The sequence below is a fragment of the Salvelinus sp. IW2-2015 genome, linkage group LG32, assembly GCF_002910315.2.
Source record: "Salvelinus sp. IW2-2015 linkage group LG32, ASM291031v2, whole genome shotgun sequence".
Taxonomy (NCBI): Eukaryota; Metazoa; Chordata; class Actinopteri; order Salmoniformes; family Salmonidae; genus Salvelinus; species Salvelinus sp. IW2-2015.
The window spans coordinates 21,678,229-21,693,327 of NC_036871.1; the positions used below are offsets into that span (position 1 = coordinate 21,678,229).

Genomic DNA, 15,099 nt, shown 5'->3' on the forward strand with positions numbered 1-15,099 from the left:
CAGCTTGGATGTCGGCCCACCACCTCAAACTCGACCAAACAGCTGCTCTTCCTCCCGTGGAAGGCCTGCCCGCTCCAAGATCTCTCCATCATGGTTGACAACTCCACAGTGTCCTCCTTCCAAAGTGCAATGAACCTTGGGGTGACCCTGGACAACACCCTGTCGTTCTCTGCAAACATCAAAAAAGTGACTCGCTCCTGCAGGATCATAGTCTACAATATCCGTAGAGTACAACCTTTCCTCACACAGGAAGCGGCGAAGGTCTTAATCCAGGCACTTGTAATTTCCCGTCTAGACTATTTCAGCTCTGTTGGCTGGGCTCCCCGCTTGTGCCATCAAACCCCTGCAATTTATCCAGAATGCCACAGCCCGCCTGGTTTTCAACCTTCCTATATTCTCCCATGTCACTCCGCTCCTCTGCACACTCCACTGGCTTCCAGCCAAAGCTCGCATCATCTTCAAGACCCTGGTGCTTGCCTACGGAGCAGCAAGGGGAACTGCCCCTCCTTACCTTCAGGGTATGTTCAAACCCTACATCCCAACCTTAGCACTCCGTTCCGCCACATCTGGTCTCTTAGCCCTCCCACCTCTACAGGAGGGCAGCTCCCAACCCAGTCATAGCTCTTATTTTTCCTGGCACCCAATGGTGGAACAAGCTTCCCCCTAAAGTCAAGACGATAGAGTTCCTGCCCATATTCAGAAATGTCTGAAACCCTACCTCTTTGAATAGTTCTTAAATAACTCTCACAGCGCCCCTGACGAACAGGGGACTGTTAACTAATCAAAACATGAAAACTATTACCATTGAAGACTATGTACGTGTTTTAATTCAGAACTCTGTGAAATAGTGTTGACAATTGTACTCCAAAAATAAATCAACAGCAAATATGCCTCATTCTCTGTAACCAGAACTTGAAACTACAACCTGTGATGCATACTATGCACAGATTAGAAATATGACAGTCTTCCAAATACAAAATAGCCTACTAGCATCATCCTACACAAAATGTAGTCATTAGTACAGATTGAAGATACACTGATGCTACCATACATCACTTATACATGGCGTCCTAAGAATGATACTTCACACACAAGACAAGGTCCGCGTCCCAAATGGCTCCCTATTACTAATATACTGCACTACTTTTGCTCATAGGGTAGTAGTGCACTACATAAGGAATAGGGTGATATTTGGGAAGTATAGAAGGAGAGGCATCTCCATGACAGGATTCAGTATGAACACAATGGTTGACAAAATGAGGATGCAGCTAGAGAATGCATTGGATTCAATAAAGAGTGTTGTACTGTATACATTACAATGTACATAATAGCTCTATACAAGCTCTATACATAAGGGACTGACTCATGAAGTTAGAGTTGTATAGCAATATACAGTATGTATAGCAGAAGCCTGGCCCATTGACTCGTTAAACTATACAACCGTTATACGATCACTCTGATGATGATCAATCTTCCAGAGATAGTGTATTTCTACAGTAGTGAGAGATAACATGGACACTGGGCGTGACCAGAAAGCAGAACTCTAGATGTTTCCTTCCAGCGCCAGTGAATTCTGTGCTTAAATGATGTGTTCCGAATCCAATTGCCAGTGAGCTATCGTAGAAAAGGTGGGTGGATCTGGAGAGGATCTGGAGCAAAACCTCAACGGTTTGGTCCAGCTGGTAGACAGTGGTGGAAAAAGTACCCAAATGTCACACTTGAGTCATTTTCGATTAAGGTATCTTTATTTTTACTCAAGTAAAAGTCACCCAATAAAATGCTACTTGAGTAAAAAGAAAAGCAGTATTTGGTTTTAAATATACATAAGTATCAAAAGTACAAATCATTTCACATTCCTTATATTAAGCAAACCAGACGCCATGATTTACTTGTTGTTTTAATTGACGGATAGCCAGGGGCACACTCCAACATTTACACAATCATTTACAAAAGAAGCATGTGTTTAGTGAATTGGCCAGATCAGAGGCAGTATGGATGACCAGGGATTTTCTCTTGATAAGTGTGTGAATTGGACCATTTTCCTGTCCTGCTAAGCATTGGAAATGTAAAGAGTACTTTTGGGTGTCAGGGAAAATGTATGGAGTAACTAGACTATTTTATTTAGGAATGTAGTGGAGTAAAACTAAAAGTCATCAAAAATAGAAATAGTAAAGTACAGATACACTAATAAATGACACCGTGCATTCGGAAAGTATTCAGAATCCTTGACTTATTCCATATTGTTACGTTATAGCCTTATTCTAAAATGTATTAAATCGTTTCTATTCCTCATCCATCTACACACAATACCCCATAATGATGACAAAAAAAACAGAGTTTGGCAGCGATTACAGCCTTGAGTCTTGGGTATGACGTTACAAGCTTGGCACACCTGTATTTGGGGAGTTTCTCTCATTCTACTCTGCAGATCAACTCAAGCTCTGTCAGATTGGATGGGGAGTGTCGCTGCACAGCTATTTTCAGGTCTCTCCAGAGATGTTCGATCGGGTTTAAGTCTGGGCTCTGGCTGGGCCACTCAAGGACATTCAGAGACTCGAAGTCATTGCTGCGGTGTTTTGGCTGTGTGCTTAGAGTCATTTTCCTGTTGGAAGTAGAACCTTGGCCCCAGTCTGAGGTCCTGAGAGCTCTGGGGCAGGTTTTCATCAAGTATCTCTCTGTACTTTGCTCTGTTCATCTTTCCCTCGATCCTGACTAGTTTCCCAGTCCCTGCCGCTGAAAAACATCCCCACAGCATGATGCTGCCACCACCATGCTTCACCATAGGTATGGTGACAGGTTTCCTCCAGACGTGACGCTTGGTATTCAGGCCAAAGAGTTAAATCTTGGTTTCATCAGACCAGAGAATCTTTTTTCTCATGGTCTGAGAGTCTTTAGCTGCCTTTTGGCAAACTCCAAGCGGGCTTCATGTTCCTTTACGGAGTGGCTTCCATATAGACACTCCACCATAAAGGCCTGATTGGTGGAGTGCTGCAGAGATGGTTGTCTTTCTGGAAGGTTCTCCTATCTCCGCAGAGGAACTCTGGAGCTCTGTCAGTGAACATCGGGTTCTTGGTCACCTCCCTGACCAAGTTTAGAACCACCGAGACTCTTCCTAGAGCTGGCCGCCCGGCCAAACTGAGCAAGCGGGGCAGAAGCTTGCTCAGTTTGGCCGGGCGGCCAGCTCTAGGAAGAGTCTCGGTAGTTCCAAACTTCTTCCATTTAAGAATGATGGAGGCTACTGTGTTCTTGGGGACCTTTAAAGCTGCAGAAATGTTTTGGTACCCTTCCCCAGATCTATGCCTCGACACAATCCTGTCTCGGAGCTCTACGGACACTTCATTTGACCTCACGTCTTGGTTTTTGCTCTGACATGCACTATCAACTGTGGGACCTTATATAGACAGGTGTGAGCCGTTCCAAATCATGTCCAATCAATTGAATTTGCCACAGGTGGACTCCAATCAAGTTGTAGAAACATCAAAGATGATCAATGGAAACAGAATGCACCTGAGCTCTATTTCGAGTCTCATAGCAAAGGGTCTGAATACTTATGTAAAAAAAGGTATGTTTATTTTTAATACATTTGCAAAAATCTCTAAATCTGTTTTCACTTTGTCATTATGGGGTAGTGTGTAGATTGATGAGGAAAAAAATATTTAATCAGTTTTAGAACAAGGCCATAACGTAACAAAATGTGGAAAAAGTCAAGCGGTCTGAATACTTTCCGAATGCACTGAATATACTGTATACACTGAGGCTGCCTGGCTGCTCATTTGAAATGCAATCGGGTGTATTCCATTGTGAGATACAGTACACACCTATTCATTCCTGGGTTTCTTTATTTTTACTATTTTCTACATTGTAGAATAATAGTGAAGATATCAAAACTATTAAATAACACATATAGAATCATGTAGTAACCAAAAAAGTGTTAAACAAATCAAAATATATTTATATTTGAGATTCTTTGAGGTAGCCACCCCTTGACAGCTTTGCACTCTTAGCATTCTCTCAACCAGCTTCATGAGGTAGTCACCTGGAATGCATTTCAATTAACAGGTGTGCTTTGCTAAAAAAAAAAAAAAGTGGAATTTCTTTCCTTCTTAATGCATTTGAGCCAATCAATTGTGTTGTTACAAGGTAGAGGTGGTATACAGAAGATAGCCCTATTTGGTAAAATACCAAGTTCAAAGAACTTTGAAAGTTTCTTCAAGTGCAGTCGCAAAAACCATCAAGCGCTATGCTGAAACTGGCTCTCATGAGGACCGCCACAGGAAAGGAAGACCCAGAGTTACCTCTGCTGCAGAGGATGAGTTCATTAGAGTTAACTGCACCTCAGAAATTGCAGCCCAAATAAATGCTTCAGAGTTCAAGTAACAGACACATCTCAACATCAACTATTCAGATGAGACTGCATGAATCAGGCCTTCATGGTCAATTTGCTGCAAAGAAACCACTACTAAAAGACAACAATAATAAGAAGAGACTTGCTTGGGCCAAGAAACACAAACAATGGACATTAGACCGGTGGAAATCTGTCCTGTAGTCTGATGAGTCTGAATTTGAGATTTTTGGTTCCAACCGCTCTGTCTTTGTGAGACACAGAATAGAACGGCTGTGTAGTTCCCACCGTAAAGCATGGAGGAGGAGGTGTGATGGTGTGGGGATGCGTTTCTGGTGACACTGCCAGTGATTTATTTACCAGCATGGCTACCACAGCATTCTGCAGTGATACGCCATCCCATCTGGTTCGCGCTTAGTGGGACTATCATTTGTTTTTCAACAGGACAATAACCCAACACACCTCCAGGCAGTGTAAGGGCTATTTGACCAAGAAGGAGAGTGATGGAGCGTTGCATCAGGTGACCTGGTCTCCACAATCACCGACCTCAACCCAATTGAGATGGTTTGAGATTAGTTGGACTGCAAAGTGAAGGAAAAGCAGCCAACAAGTGCTCAGCATGTTCGTAAACTCCTGTTGGAAAAGCATTCCAGGTGAAGCTGGTTGAGAGAATGCCAAGAGTGCAAAGCTGTCAAGGCAAAGGCTGTCTACTTTGAAGAATCTCAAATGTAAAATATATTTTGATTTGTGTAAAAACATTTTGGTTACTACATGATTCCATATGATATTTCATGGTATTAATGTCTTCACTATTATTTTACAATGTAGAAAATAGTAAAAATAAAGAAAAACCCTTGAATGAGTAGGCGTGTCCAAACTTTTGACTGGTACTGTAAGTGTCAATCCAAAGATGTGACGTATACAACAAACATCTGGACTACTGATGATAAATTTATGAGAACAATGATTGTGGGGGCTGTCTTGTTAGACTTCAGTGCAGCTTTTGACATTATCGATCATGGTCTGCTGCTGGAAAAACGTATGTGTTATGGCTTTACACCCCCTGCTATAATGTGGATAAATAGTTACTTGTCTAACAGAACACAGAGGGTGTTCTTTAATGGAAGCCTCTCAAACATAATCCAGGTTGAATCAGGAATTCCCCAGGACAGCTGTTTTGGCCCCTTGCTTTTTAAAAAAATTTTTTTTTACTAATGACATGCCACTGAGTAAAGCCAGAGTGTCTATGTATGCGGATGACTCAACACTATACACGTCAGCTACTACAGCGACTGAAATGACTGCAACACTTAACAGAGCTGCAGTTAGTTTCAGAGTGGGTGGCAAGGAATAAGTTAGCCCTAAATATTTCTAAAACTAAAAGGATTGTATTTGGGACAAAACATTCACTAAACCTCACCTAACTCTTGTAATAAATAATGTGGAATTGAGCAAGTTGAGATGACTAAACCGCTTGGATTAACCCTAGATTGTAAACTATCATGGTTAAAATATTGATACAGTAGTAGCTAAGAGGGGGAGACGTCTGTCCATAATAAAGCGATGCTCTGCCTTCTAAACAACACTATCAACAAGGCAGGTCCTACAGGCGCTAGTTTTGTCGCACCTTGACTACTGTTCAGTCGTGTGGTCAGGTCCACAAAAAAGGACAGCATGGCTGGCGCTTGGATGTACACAGAGAGCTAATGTTAATAATATGCATGTCAATCTCTCCTGGCTCAAAGTGGAGGAGAGATTGACTTCATCACTACTTGTATTTATGAGAGGTATTGACATGTTGAATGCACCGAGCTGTCTGTCTAAACTACTGTCACATAGCTCGGACACCCATGCATACCCCACAAGACATGCCACAACAGGTCTCTTTACAGTCCCCAAGTCCAGAACAGACTATGGGAGGCGCACAGTACTATATAGAGCCATGACTACATGGAACTCTATTCCACATCAAGTAACTGATGCAAGCAGTAAAATTATATTTAAAAAACAGATAAAAACCACCTCATGGAACAGCAGCGACTGTGAAGCAACACAAACATAGGCACAGACACTTGCATACACACACGTAACGATCTGGCACTATACACCCACACACACACCACTACACACACAACACACACAGCACACACACCACACACACACACACACACACACAGATTTAGTAGACTGTAGATATGTGGTAGTGGTGAAGTAGGGGCCTGAGGGCACACAGTGTGTTGTGAGATCTGTGAATGTATCGTAATGTTTTTTAAATTTTATAAAACTGCCTTAATTTTGCTGGACCCATGGAAGAGTAGCTGCTGCCTTGTCAGCAGTTAATGGGGATCCATAATAAATACAAATACAAATACTGTATGGGGAGGTTTGACAGCCATATTATTAACCCCACAGCTGCAATTGAAAGGGGAAAACTTTACTGAAAAGCAATTTACATTGTGTGTGTGTGAAATATGAGTAAACTAATACAGAAAATGCATTTGAAAAAAGGTTACTCATAATTCAGAAATAACTGAATTATTCAAACCATAAACCATATCCAACGTGAGTATTTGGAGAAATATATGATGGAAACCTGTTTGGACAAACAATTACAAAATCATTGTGCTAATAATACACATGGTGAAGATGTCATGTCATAACCGTTGTCAGGAACCAACATGGCTCACACTGGGTCTGATGAACTTCATTAACACACAGCCATTTATAAAACCTTGTCTGTCTCAAATGGCACCCTATTACTTATATATACTGCATGACTTTGACCAGGGCTTCTGGTCCAAAGTAGTGCACTACATAAAGAATAGGGTGCCATTTGGGATGCAGACCTCAACTTTGCCTGATTTCCCCAGACTACTGTGCTCACTGCCGTGTCTCAACAATACCCTGTCTACTCTCTGAGGATACACACCCTGGTGGAGTCAGATCTACAGTATTCTCAATGCACCAGACAATGTGACATAACAATGATGAAACTAAATGGGGCGGCAGGTTGCCTAGTGGTTAGAGCGTTGGGCCAGTAACCGTAATCTTTGTGGGCTATACTCGGCCTTGTCTCAGGATGGTAAGTTGGTGGCTGAAGATATCCCTCTAGTGGTGTGGGGGCTGTGCTTTGGCAAAGTGGGTGGGATTATATCCTGCCTGTTTGGCACTGTCCGGGGGTATCATCGGATGGGGCCACAGTGTCTCCTGACCCCTCCTGTCTCAGCCTCCAGTATTTATGCTGCAGTAGTTTGTGTCGGGGGACTAGGGTCAGTCTGTTATATCTGGAGTACTTCTCCTGTCTTATCCGGTGTCCTGTGTGAATTTAAGTATGCTCTCTCTAATTCTCTCTTTTTTTCTCTCTCTTGGAGGACCTGAGCCTAGAACCATGCTCAGACTACTGGCATGAATGGATCTTGCTGTCCAGTCACCTGGCGTGCTGCTGCTACAGTTTCAACTGTTCTGCCTTTGCTATGGAACCCTGACCTGTTCACCGGCGTGCTACCTGTCCCAGACCTGCTGTTTTCAACTCTCTAGAGACAGCAGGAGCGGTAGAGATACTCTTATGATCGGCTATGAAAGCCAACTGACATTTATCCTGAGGTGCTGACTTGTTGCACCCTCGACAACTACTGTGATTATTATTATTTGACCATGCTGGTAATTTTAACATTTGAACATCTTGGCATGTTCTGTTATAATCTCACCCGGCACAGCAGAAGAGGACTGGCCCCTCATAGCCTGGTTCCTCTCTAGGTTTCTTCCTAGGTTTTGGCCTTTCTAGGGATTTTTCCTAGCCATGTGCTTCTACACCTGCATTGCTTGCTGTTTGGGTTTTAGGCTGGGTTTCTGTACAGCACTTTGAGATATAGCTGATGTAAGAAGGGTTATATAATACATTTGATTTGATTTAACCGAAAGGTTGCTGGATCAAATCCCCGAGCTGACAAGGTAAAAATCTATCATTCTCGCCTGAGAAGGCAGTTAACCACTGTTCTCGGGTGCCATGGATGTCGATTAAGGCAGCCCCCCGGCCTCTCTGATTCAGAGGGGTTGGGTTAAATGCGGAAAGACACATTTCAGTTGAAGGATTCAGTTGTACTACTGAATTTCCCCTTTCCCTAAATGCTCAAGTGCTGAAGTGTGGCAGTGTCAAGGAGTTACATAAGGAGTCAAGGGTGCAAGCCCATGAAATGTACATTATTGTAGATGTATGTGATGCCCTTATCATGCATGGCAGGAGCTAAACAGAAAATCAATAAAAATAATATCACATGCAAATAATAATGCATGTGCGAACACACCCACATTAATTGCCCAGTCGCAGATAACATGTGTGTGACTGGAACAGAATGGATACAAAAATAGGATGGCACCAGAGAGAAATTGAATTGAGAATGGAACCAATATCCACTAATAGCTTGTTACGCCCTTGTATTTAATTAAATACATTCTTGAAGTTAAAGCTCAATTCATTAAAATGGATTTACATGTGATTTTTTCAATATCATGCCTCGGTATATGTTTCTATCTATAGATTTTGAACTTGATGTGGGTGAATTTACAATCCATTTCTTCTGACATGATGTGCTTTTGGCAAAAGAGTGTGTATTGATGGCCTGGTCCCCCCCCCACAACCCACACCCACACCACACAACAAACACACACACACACACATACCTCACTTCAATGTTCAGATTCCAAAATGTCTCCAATACACATTTGATATATTCTTAATTTAGGGAAATCAATGTGGTTTTTAACTGTTTCTTTCCTCACACATAATGTACTTGTTTGTAAATAATAGGCCTAGTTGTAAAGAGTTTCCCATTTGTATACTAAGCTGGGCTACATACATCTAGCCCTATACTGTATGGTGTGAAGAATTCAATTGAACATGCACAACTTCTAGCTCGCCATTGGACCAAGCACATTCACAAGGATATCACATCATGAAACATGATACCATTTTGTTTTACGACAGACTATTTATCTCCCTATGATTGTTTATTTAAGATATAACACCTATAACCCACCAAGAAGCTACACAGGGTATGCTACTCAAAATGCTTTGCAGTGCGCGTAAAACCTGAAATGTTATACGTTCTATGGCAGTTGGTGCCTAATAATGAATAACAGTAGACCCTCTTGGGCATGATGGGAGCTAAGTGTAGGCTATGAGGTACGTGCAGTCAGAAGTTAACACACGTAGGCTAATGGGCTGCTACTCTCTTCATTCGAAAGAGCATATCAAACGCTTACCTCCATATCTGTCCAAGCTGCAAGATGTGGGTGACGGATTGCGCGGACCATATGAATAATGAACAGGACGCCGAGCTTTTCTTATTCGTCGGGGTTGCGGTGCTGCTGTTGCTGTTGCTGTTGGTTGTGGTGTTGCTCTTGCTCGCGGTGGATGCCTGTCTTTGAGGTGTGGACGGTTGGGCGCCCACATCTCCATGTGAAGCAGAACCGCTCAGCAGCTTCCCGTCCATGTGGGATGAGCAGTTTGCCGCACCGGCGGCATTGGAGCTCTCGTCGGTGCTGAAATCGTGGACGAACCATCGGAAACTAAAGACTTGGACGGAGAACGACCCTAGCACAACAAAAAATAGCGTGAGCCCGAACCACCAGTAGTCGCGACGGAGGTAATAGTCGACAGAAAGCCAAATGTCGGTGCCTACATCGGCGAAATACACCACCACTGCAGCGAGAATCCATAGACAGTCCCATATCGTGTATTTTGTTTGCTGCTCTCTGCCAAGGCGAAGACATGTCGAATTAGAACCACAGCACCGCGATTCCCCATTCACGAAGTCCCCATCCCCGGTTCCCGAATCCGGCTGCGATCCTGGAACGAGTCCTTGTACTGAGCCCGAGTGGTCCGAATTCTGCAAAGGCGTGAACGCTACATCGCTCTTTCTAATTTTCAATACCCCATCAGATTTAGCGGCCATTATCGTAGCTTTTTCTTTCTCCTCCAGCCAACACCGTCTTTTCTCTTCCCGTTTTCTCGTCTCCCCCTCGGCTTCTGTGTTCCAGGCGTAGAGATACTGGGCTGGGCGACCTCCTCTTCCGCCAGCTACAGCGCCGCCTGTTCATAACAAAGCAACCCTACCGCTCGGCAGCGGGTACGAACCATATGCTCTCCCAAGGCACATACTTGAAACTATGACATCATTGCTTCGCAACTCTTCCTCAGTCGCTCATCACCTCACATTTCTCCCCAATAGCGACAATAGAGCTACAGCATATTGCAATTCACTCTGATAGGCCTAATTAAACCAAATGTATAGGCTAATTTAAAAAAAGTATATATATATATATTCCAGAGGACTGCAATAAAATGAATCGAAGGCCTGGCCAATATTTCAGGTAGGTTATACTTGACCAACGATGAGCAAAATACAATAGGCTATTAACCTAATCCAGACCCACTAGGCAAAAACTGATTGAATCAACGTTGAATCGACATAATTTCAACCCCAAAATGCAATGTGATGACGATTAATCAACGTGGAAAACTGATTGGATTTGCAAAAAGTCATCAACTTCAGAGAATTTTGTATTTTTTTCACCCAACCTTTAACCTAAATCACGTTGAATTCATGTTAGTTAACAACTCAACCAAATGTAAATTAAAACTAGACGTTGAACTGACGTCTGTGCCCAGTGGGGAGGGAATAGGGCTCTCCTGCTGCCACTATGAAATAATACAATAGCTATAAATAACTGGAGCAGTGACGCACGCACCCACTAGAAAGTGTTGATTTGTGGTTAAGTAGTCAATTATCCCACTATTCACATATGTAGCCTATTTCTCATCTGGGTATTCTGGTACAGTGCGTATAACGGTTCAGCACCATGGACAGCTCCCGCGTCAACTCACTTTCATACTGTATGTAGCCTACAGCTACCCTCATACAGAATACACCGGTAAGCAATCAAGTCCCGTCATTTATTACTAGAGGGTCCCGACACAGTCATTGACTGCGATTTTAATGAATGACCGCACCATAGGCTATTTGAAGCACAGCCGCACAACCGCTGTGATTTTGACACGCCCTCCTCGCAGCTTGGCTGCACGCATGGCCAGAGGACGACCACGCTATATAAATGTACAACCTTAAAACACGGCCACAGCCTTGCTTCAATGGTATTTTGTTGAAATGCTGAACAGTGACACTAAAATATTATTATTTGCGATTTAAAACTGAGAGATTGATTGTATTAGCTGTCTAAAATGAGGAAAATAGTTAATGAATTGTGTCCATGTGTGAGAGATGGAGAGCATCCAGATATAAATATGGACCCTGTCACAAAGAAAAATCGATCCACGCCCAATGACTGATTGACAGACAGGTGATGCTACAGAGGAGTGAGAATGAGGAGATGGGGGAAAGAGGACAACTCTATAGCTCTATATTCCTAAACACTATAACACACCCATAATGGTTTATATAGTGGCACTGCGGCACCTAGGGGCCCCGAATGACAACCTTAGCCTCCCACCCAGGCAGCCAATCTGCGACGCATGGTAAATCTTCAAAGATGTGACCATCTGTCATTAGTGGTGCAGGGGAGGATAAATACCTTGGCGTGACTCGAACTGCTAGCGTTTGGCAGATCCCATTTCAAGCCCCACTGACGTGAAGATGAGCGTCACACATCTCCTTCCACCACTGGCCAGTGTTGTGCCGTGTTGCTGTACCTGTGGCCATCTCTCTCTCTCTGACTGCCACAGCCACACGACCTATGGGTGACTAGGCCAGAATGATGGTGCTGTCACCTTGCCTGGCTACCCAGACTCCTTGCTCTGGCCAAACGCTACGCCACACCCACAGACATTAGTTTCTTCTCCGCAATGAGTCTGGATCTGATAGGTCCAGAAACCGATGGGTTGGGCCAGAGCCAGAACACACGTAGGTAAAGCAGCGGTTTGGAAATGTGTAGCCTCTGCCAAGTCCACAACAACTGGATGTTCTGGTTTTCAGGGGAAATGAAAGAGAGCCTGTGGCGTGGCTTCCTCTTTTGGACATTAAGAAGGCAACACTCCATCTTAACTCCTCCTCCACATTTACTGGATTGGTTGAACAGTGCAGAAGAGAACCTCCTGTGCCAGTTTTTCTTCCATCTTGTCAAGACCAGTATGTAGGGGATCTAGTTTCAGGCGTTTCTTTTCAAGCCTGCTACGATGGGTTATAAAATGAGTCATTGGCTTTGATACTCTGATTAGTTAGAGACGATCCAATCACTGACAACGCCTTTCGTGCACCTCGTCACCATAAAGAACTTCAATGATGGCAGTCTCGGACTAAAGTATGTAGCGAACGACAGAGCAGCGAGAGAATTGAGTGTGAGTTGTCAGGCTAGCTGTCACCTGGTGCTGGATCCTCTCCTAGCTCACCTGTCACATCATAAGCACAACACACTGTGGAGGAATGGCTCACTCCGTACCAACCAGAAACAGACTTTCCTAAATGCAGTTTGGGCAAATGTCAGATGGGTTGGGCCATCTTTGGCCCAGTGGGCCTGTCTGAATTGCGGGTTTTTGCGCATAATGTTTATTTGGATAACAACGGGGGCCTCTAGAAAAAAATTGTCTGTTTGGTGGCCTCAAGGAAAGAAATGGGCCGGTGTGTTTGCAATGCCCGGGCCGATTTCTGGTCCCAGGTACCAACACTACTGTAGTAGAGAACCTCAACAATATATTTATTCTTATTAGATGGAACTCATTAAAGAGGAGGGCTGCTGTGAGCTGTTTAAGTTTTGCCTGGATGAAATAAGGGCCACCTCACAGAACTAGGGACAGCCCCCACATTATCTCACTCATGTTTTATAGCTGTGCTTCCTACCTTTACCCCTCACCTCTTGATTTGAAGTAACTGAAAATGTACATTATTCATAACTGTCTGCAGCAATGAATTCTCACACATATTCATGTTTATCATGTGGAATTCTCACTTTCAATTACTCCACCATAAATCCCTGTTAAAATCTTTCAGCAGTAAGCATATTAGTTATTCAAGAGAGACTCCTGTTCTGTGGAGGAGACATCCCTCCCTATGCAACCACAATTTAATTACTGCTGTCTACTCTTATTGATTTGAACAGGCGCTCTGTCAAATGGATAGCTATGCCTAGCTCTGAATTCCATCATTAATTCCTCCTAATGATTTCCAAGGTACATTTTTTATGACAGGAGCAATCATACAACTCCACTGGCCTCTTGAATCAGTTTCATCAGTGGCAACCAGCAAATAAATACTCATCTGAATGTACTGGGAAAGGGAAAGGAAAGGGGGATACCTAGTCAGTTGTCCACCGGAAAGTATTCAACTGAAATGTGTCTTCCGCATTTAACCCCTCATTGTCTCTTACTGTTAAGTACTTGACACAATACAAACTCACTGGAGTCTTTTTTTATTTAAAATATGTTTCCAACCTAGATTATTTCTTTATCATAAAAGAAAGCAGTCGCTAAATATGCATGCTTCATTTGCACTGTATAGTAAAAGATCCAGATGACATTGTCTATTCAAAGCCCAGTGTTGCATCAAATATCTGGGCCATATCTACAGTATGAAATATTAATAGAGCAGCCCTCAGCATCATACGTCATCAGAACCAGGCAGGCTGGTGTGATCCTCTCCTAAAACACATGGTATCAATTCAATGGATACAGTCTATTTACTGTAATTCACATGCTATACTATAGTTACTATACGTATATTCTACAGAATTCTATTCTATTCTAAAATATACCATCCTGTAACACACATGATACATAAACTGAGTTTCAGATCAGTCTGACCTTTCTGTCAGAAGGGTGTGGGTTCATTTTACACTTGCTATCTGCAATGATTATATTATGTAAAACACACACAAATGCAGAATTCAGAGGTGATGAATATTGAAAAAATGTATATCGATCAGCAGACCTGGCAGAAAACATGCTCATTATTCTGAATTTGAATGAAATGTGATAACTTTGTCAAGCGAAGAATCTTCTTCCTTTGTTATTAATGACAGCCGTAGTTGCTCAGCAACAAACCCCAACGTTCCAAACAGAGTGAGGACCTGCGGTGAGACAACATGCCATTGTGACAGGTCCGTTCGAATAGTAAGAGAGCTGACATGCTAAAAGTGGGACAGTAGCCTTTGCTATCTAGAGCCACTCTCAGACTGGCATCTAACTGTAAAGATGGTGACACAGGGAGGCTTGTCCACTGAACCAAACAAGGCTTGTCATGAGAAGAGGCTTCGTCTGAAACTTTTTCAAACTGGGTTAGACGTCTTGGATTTACAGTGCCTTCAGAAAGTATTCCTTTTTTTTCTCTCACTCATCTACACACAATACCCCATAACGGCAAAGTGAAACATGTTTTTAGAAATGTTTACAAATGTATTGAAAATAAAATACAGAAATATATTGCATAAGTATTCACACGCCTGAGTCAATACACGTTAGAATCACCGTTGGCAGAGATTACAGCTGTGGATCCTTTTGGGTAAGTCTCGAAAAGCTTTGCACATGTGGATTGTACAATATTTGCACATTATTCTTTTAAAAATTCTTCAAGTTGTCAAGTTAGTTGTTGATCATTGCTAGACAGGCATTTTCAATTCTTGCCATAGATTTTCAAGCCGATTTAAGTCATAACTGTAACTAGGCCACTCAGTAATATTCAATATCCTCTTGGTAAGCAACTCCAGGGTATATTTGGCCTTGTGTTTTAGTTTATTATCCTGCTGAGAGG

General features: G+C 42.8%; 1 protein-coding gene across 1 annotated transcript in view; it reads right to left on the reverse strand.

Moving 5' to 3' along the window:
* The window catches only part of LOC111957264 (XK-related protein 4-like), a 70,261-nt gene extending 59,792 nt beyond the window's left edge, over positions 1-10,469 (reverse strand). Inside the window, exon 1 of the mRNA XM_023978048.2 lies at positions 9,605-10,469. Within this exon, the coding sequence (XP_023833816.1) occupies positions 9,605-10,296 (692 nt within the window). The 5' untranslated portion in view covers positions 10,297-10,469. The remainder of the gene's footprint in view (positions 1-9,604) is intronic.
* Between the last annotated feature and the right edge of the window lie 4,630 nt (positions 10,470-15,099).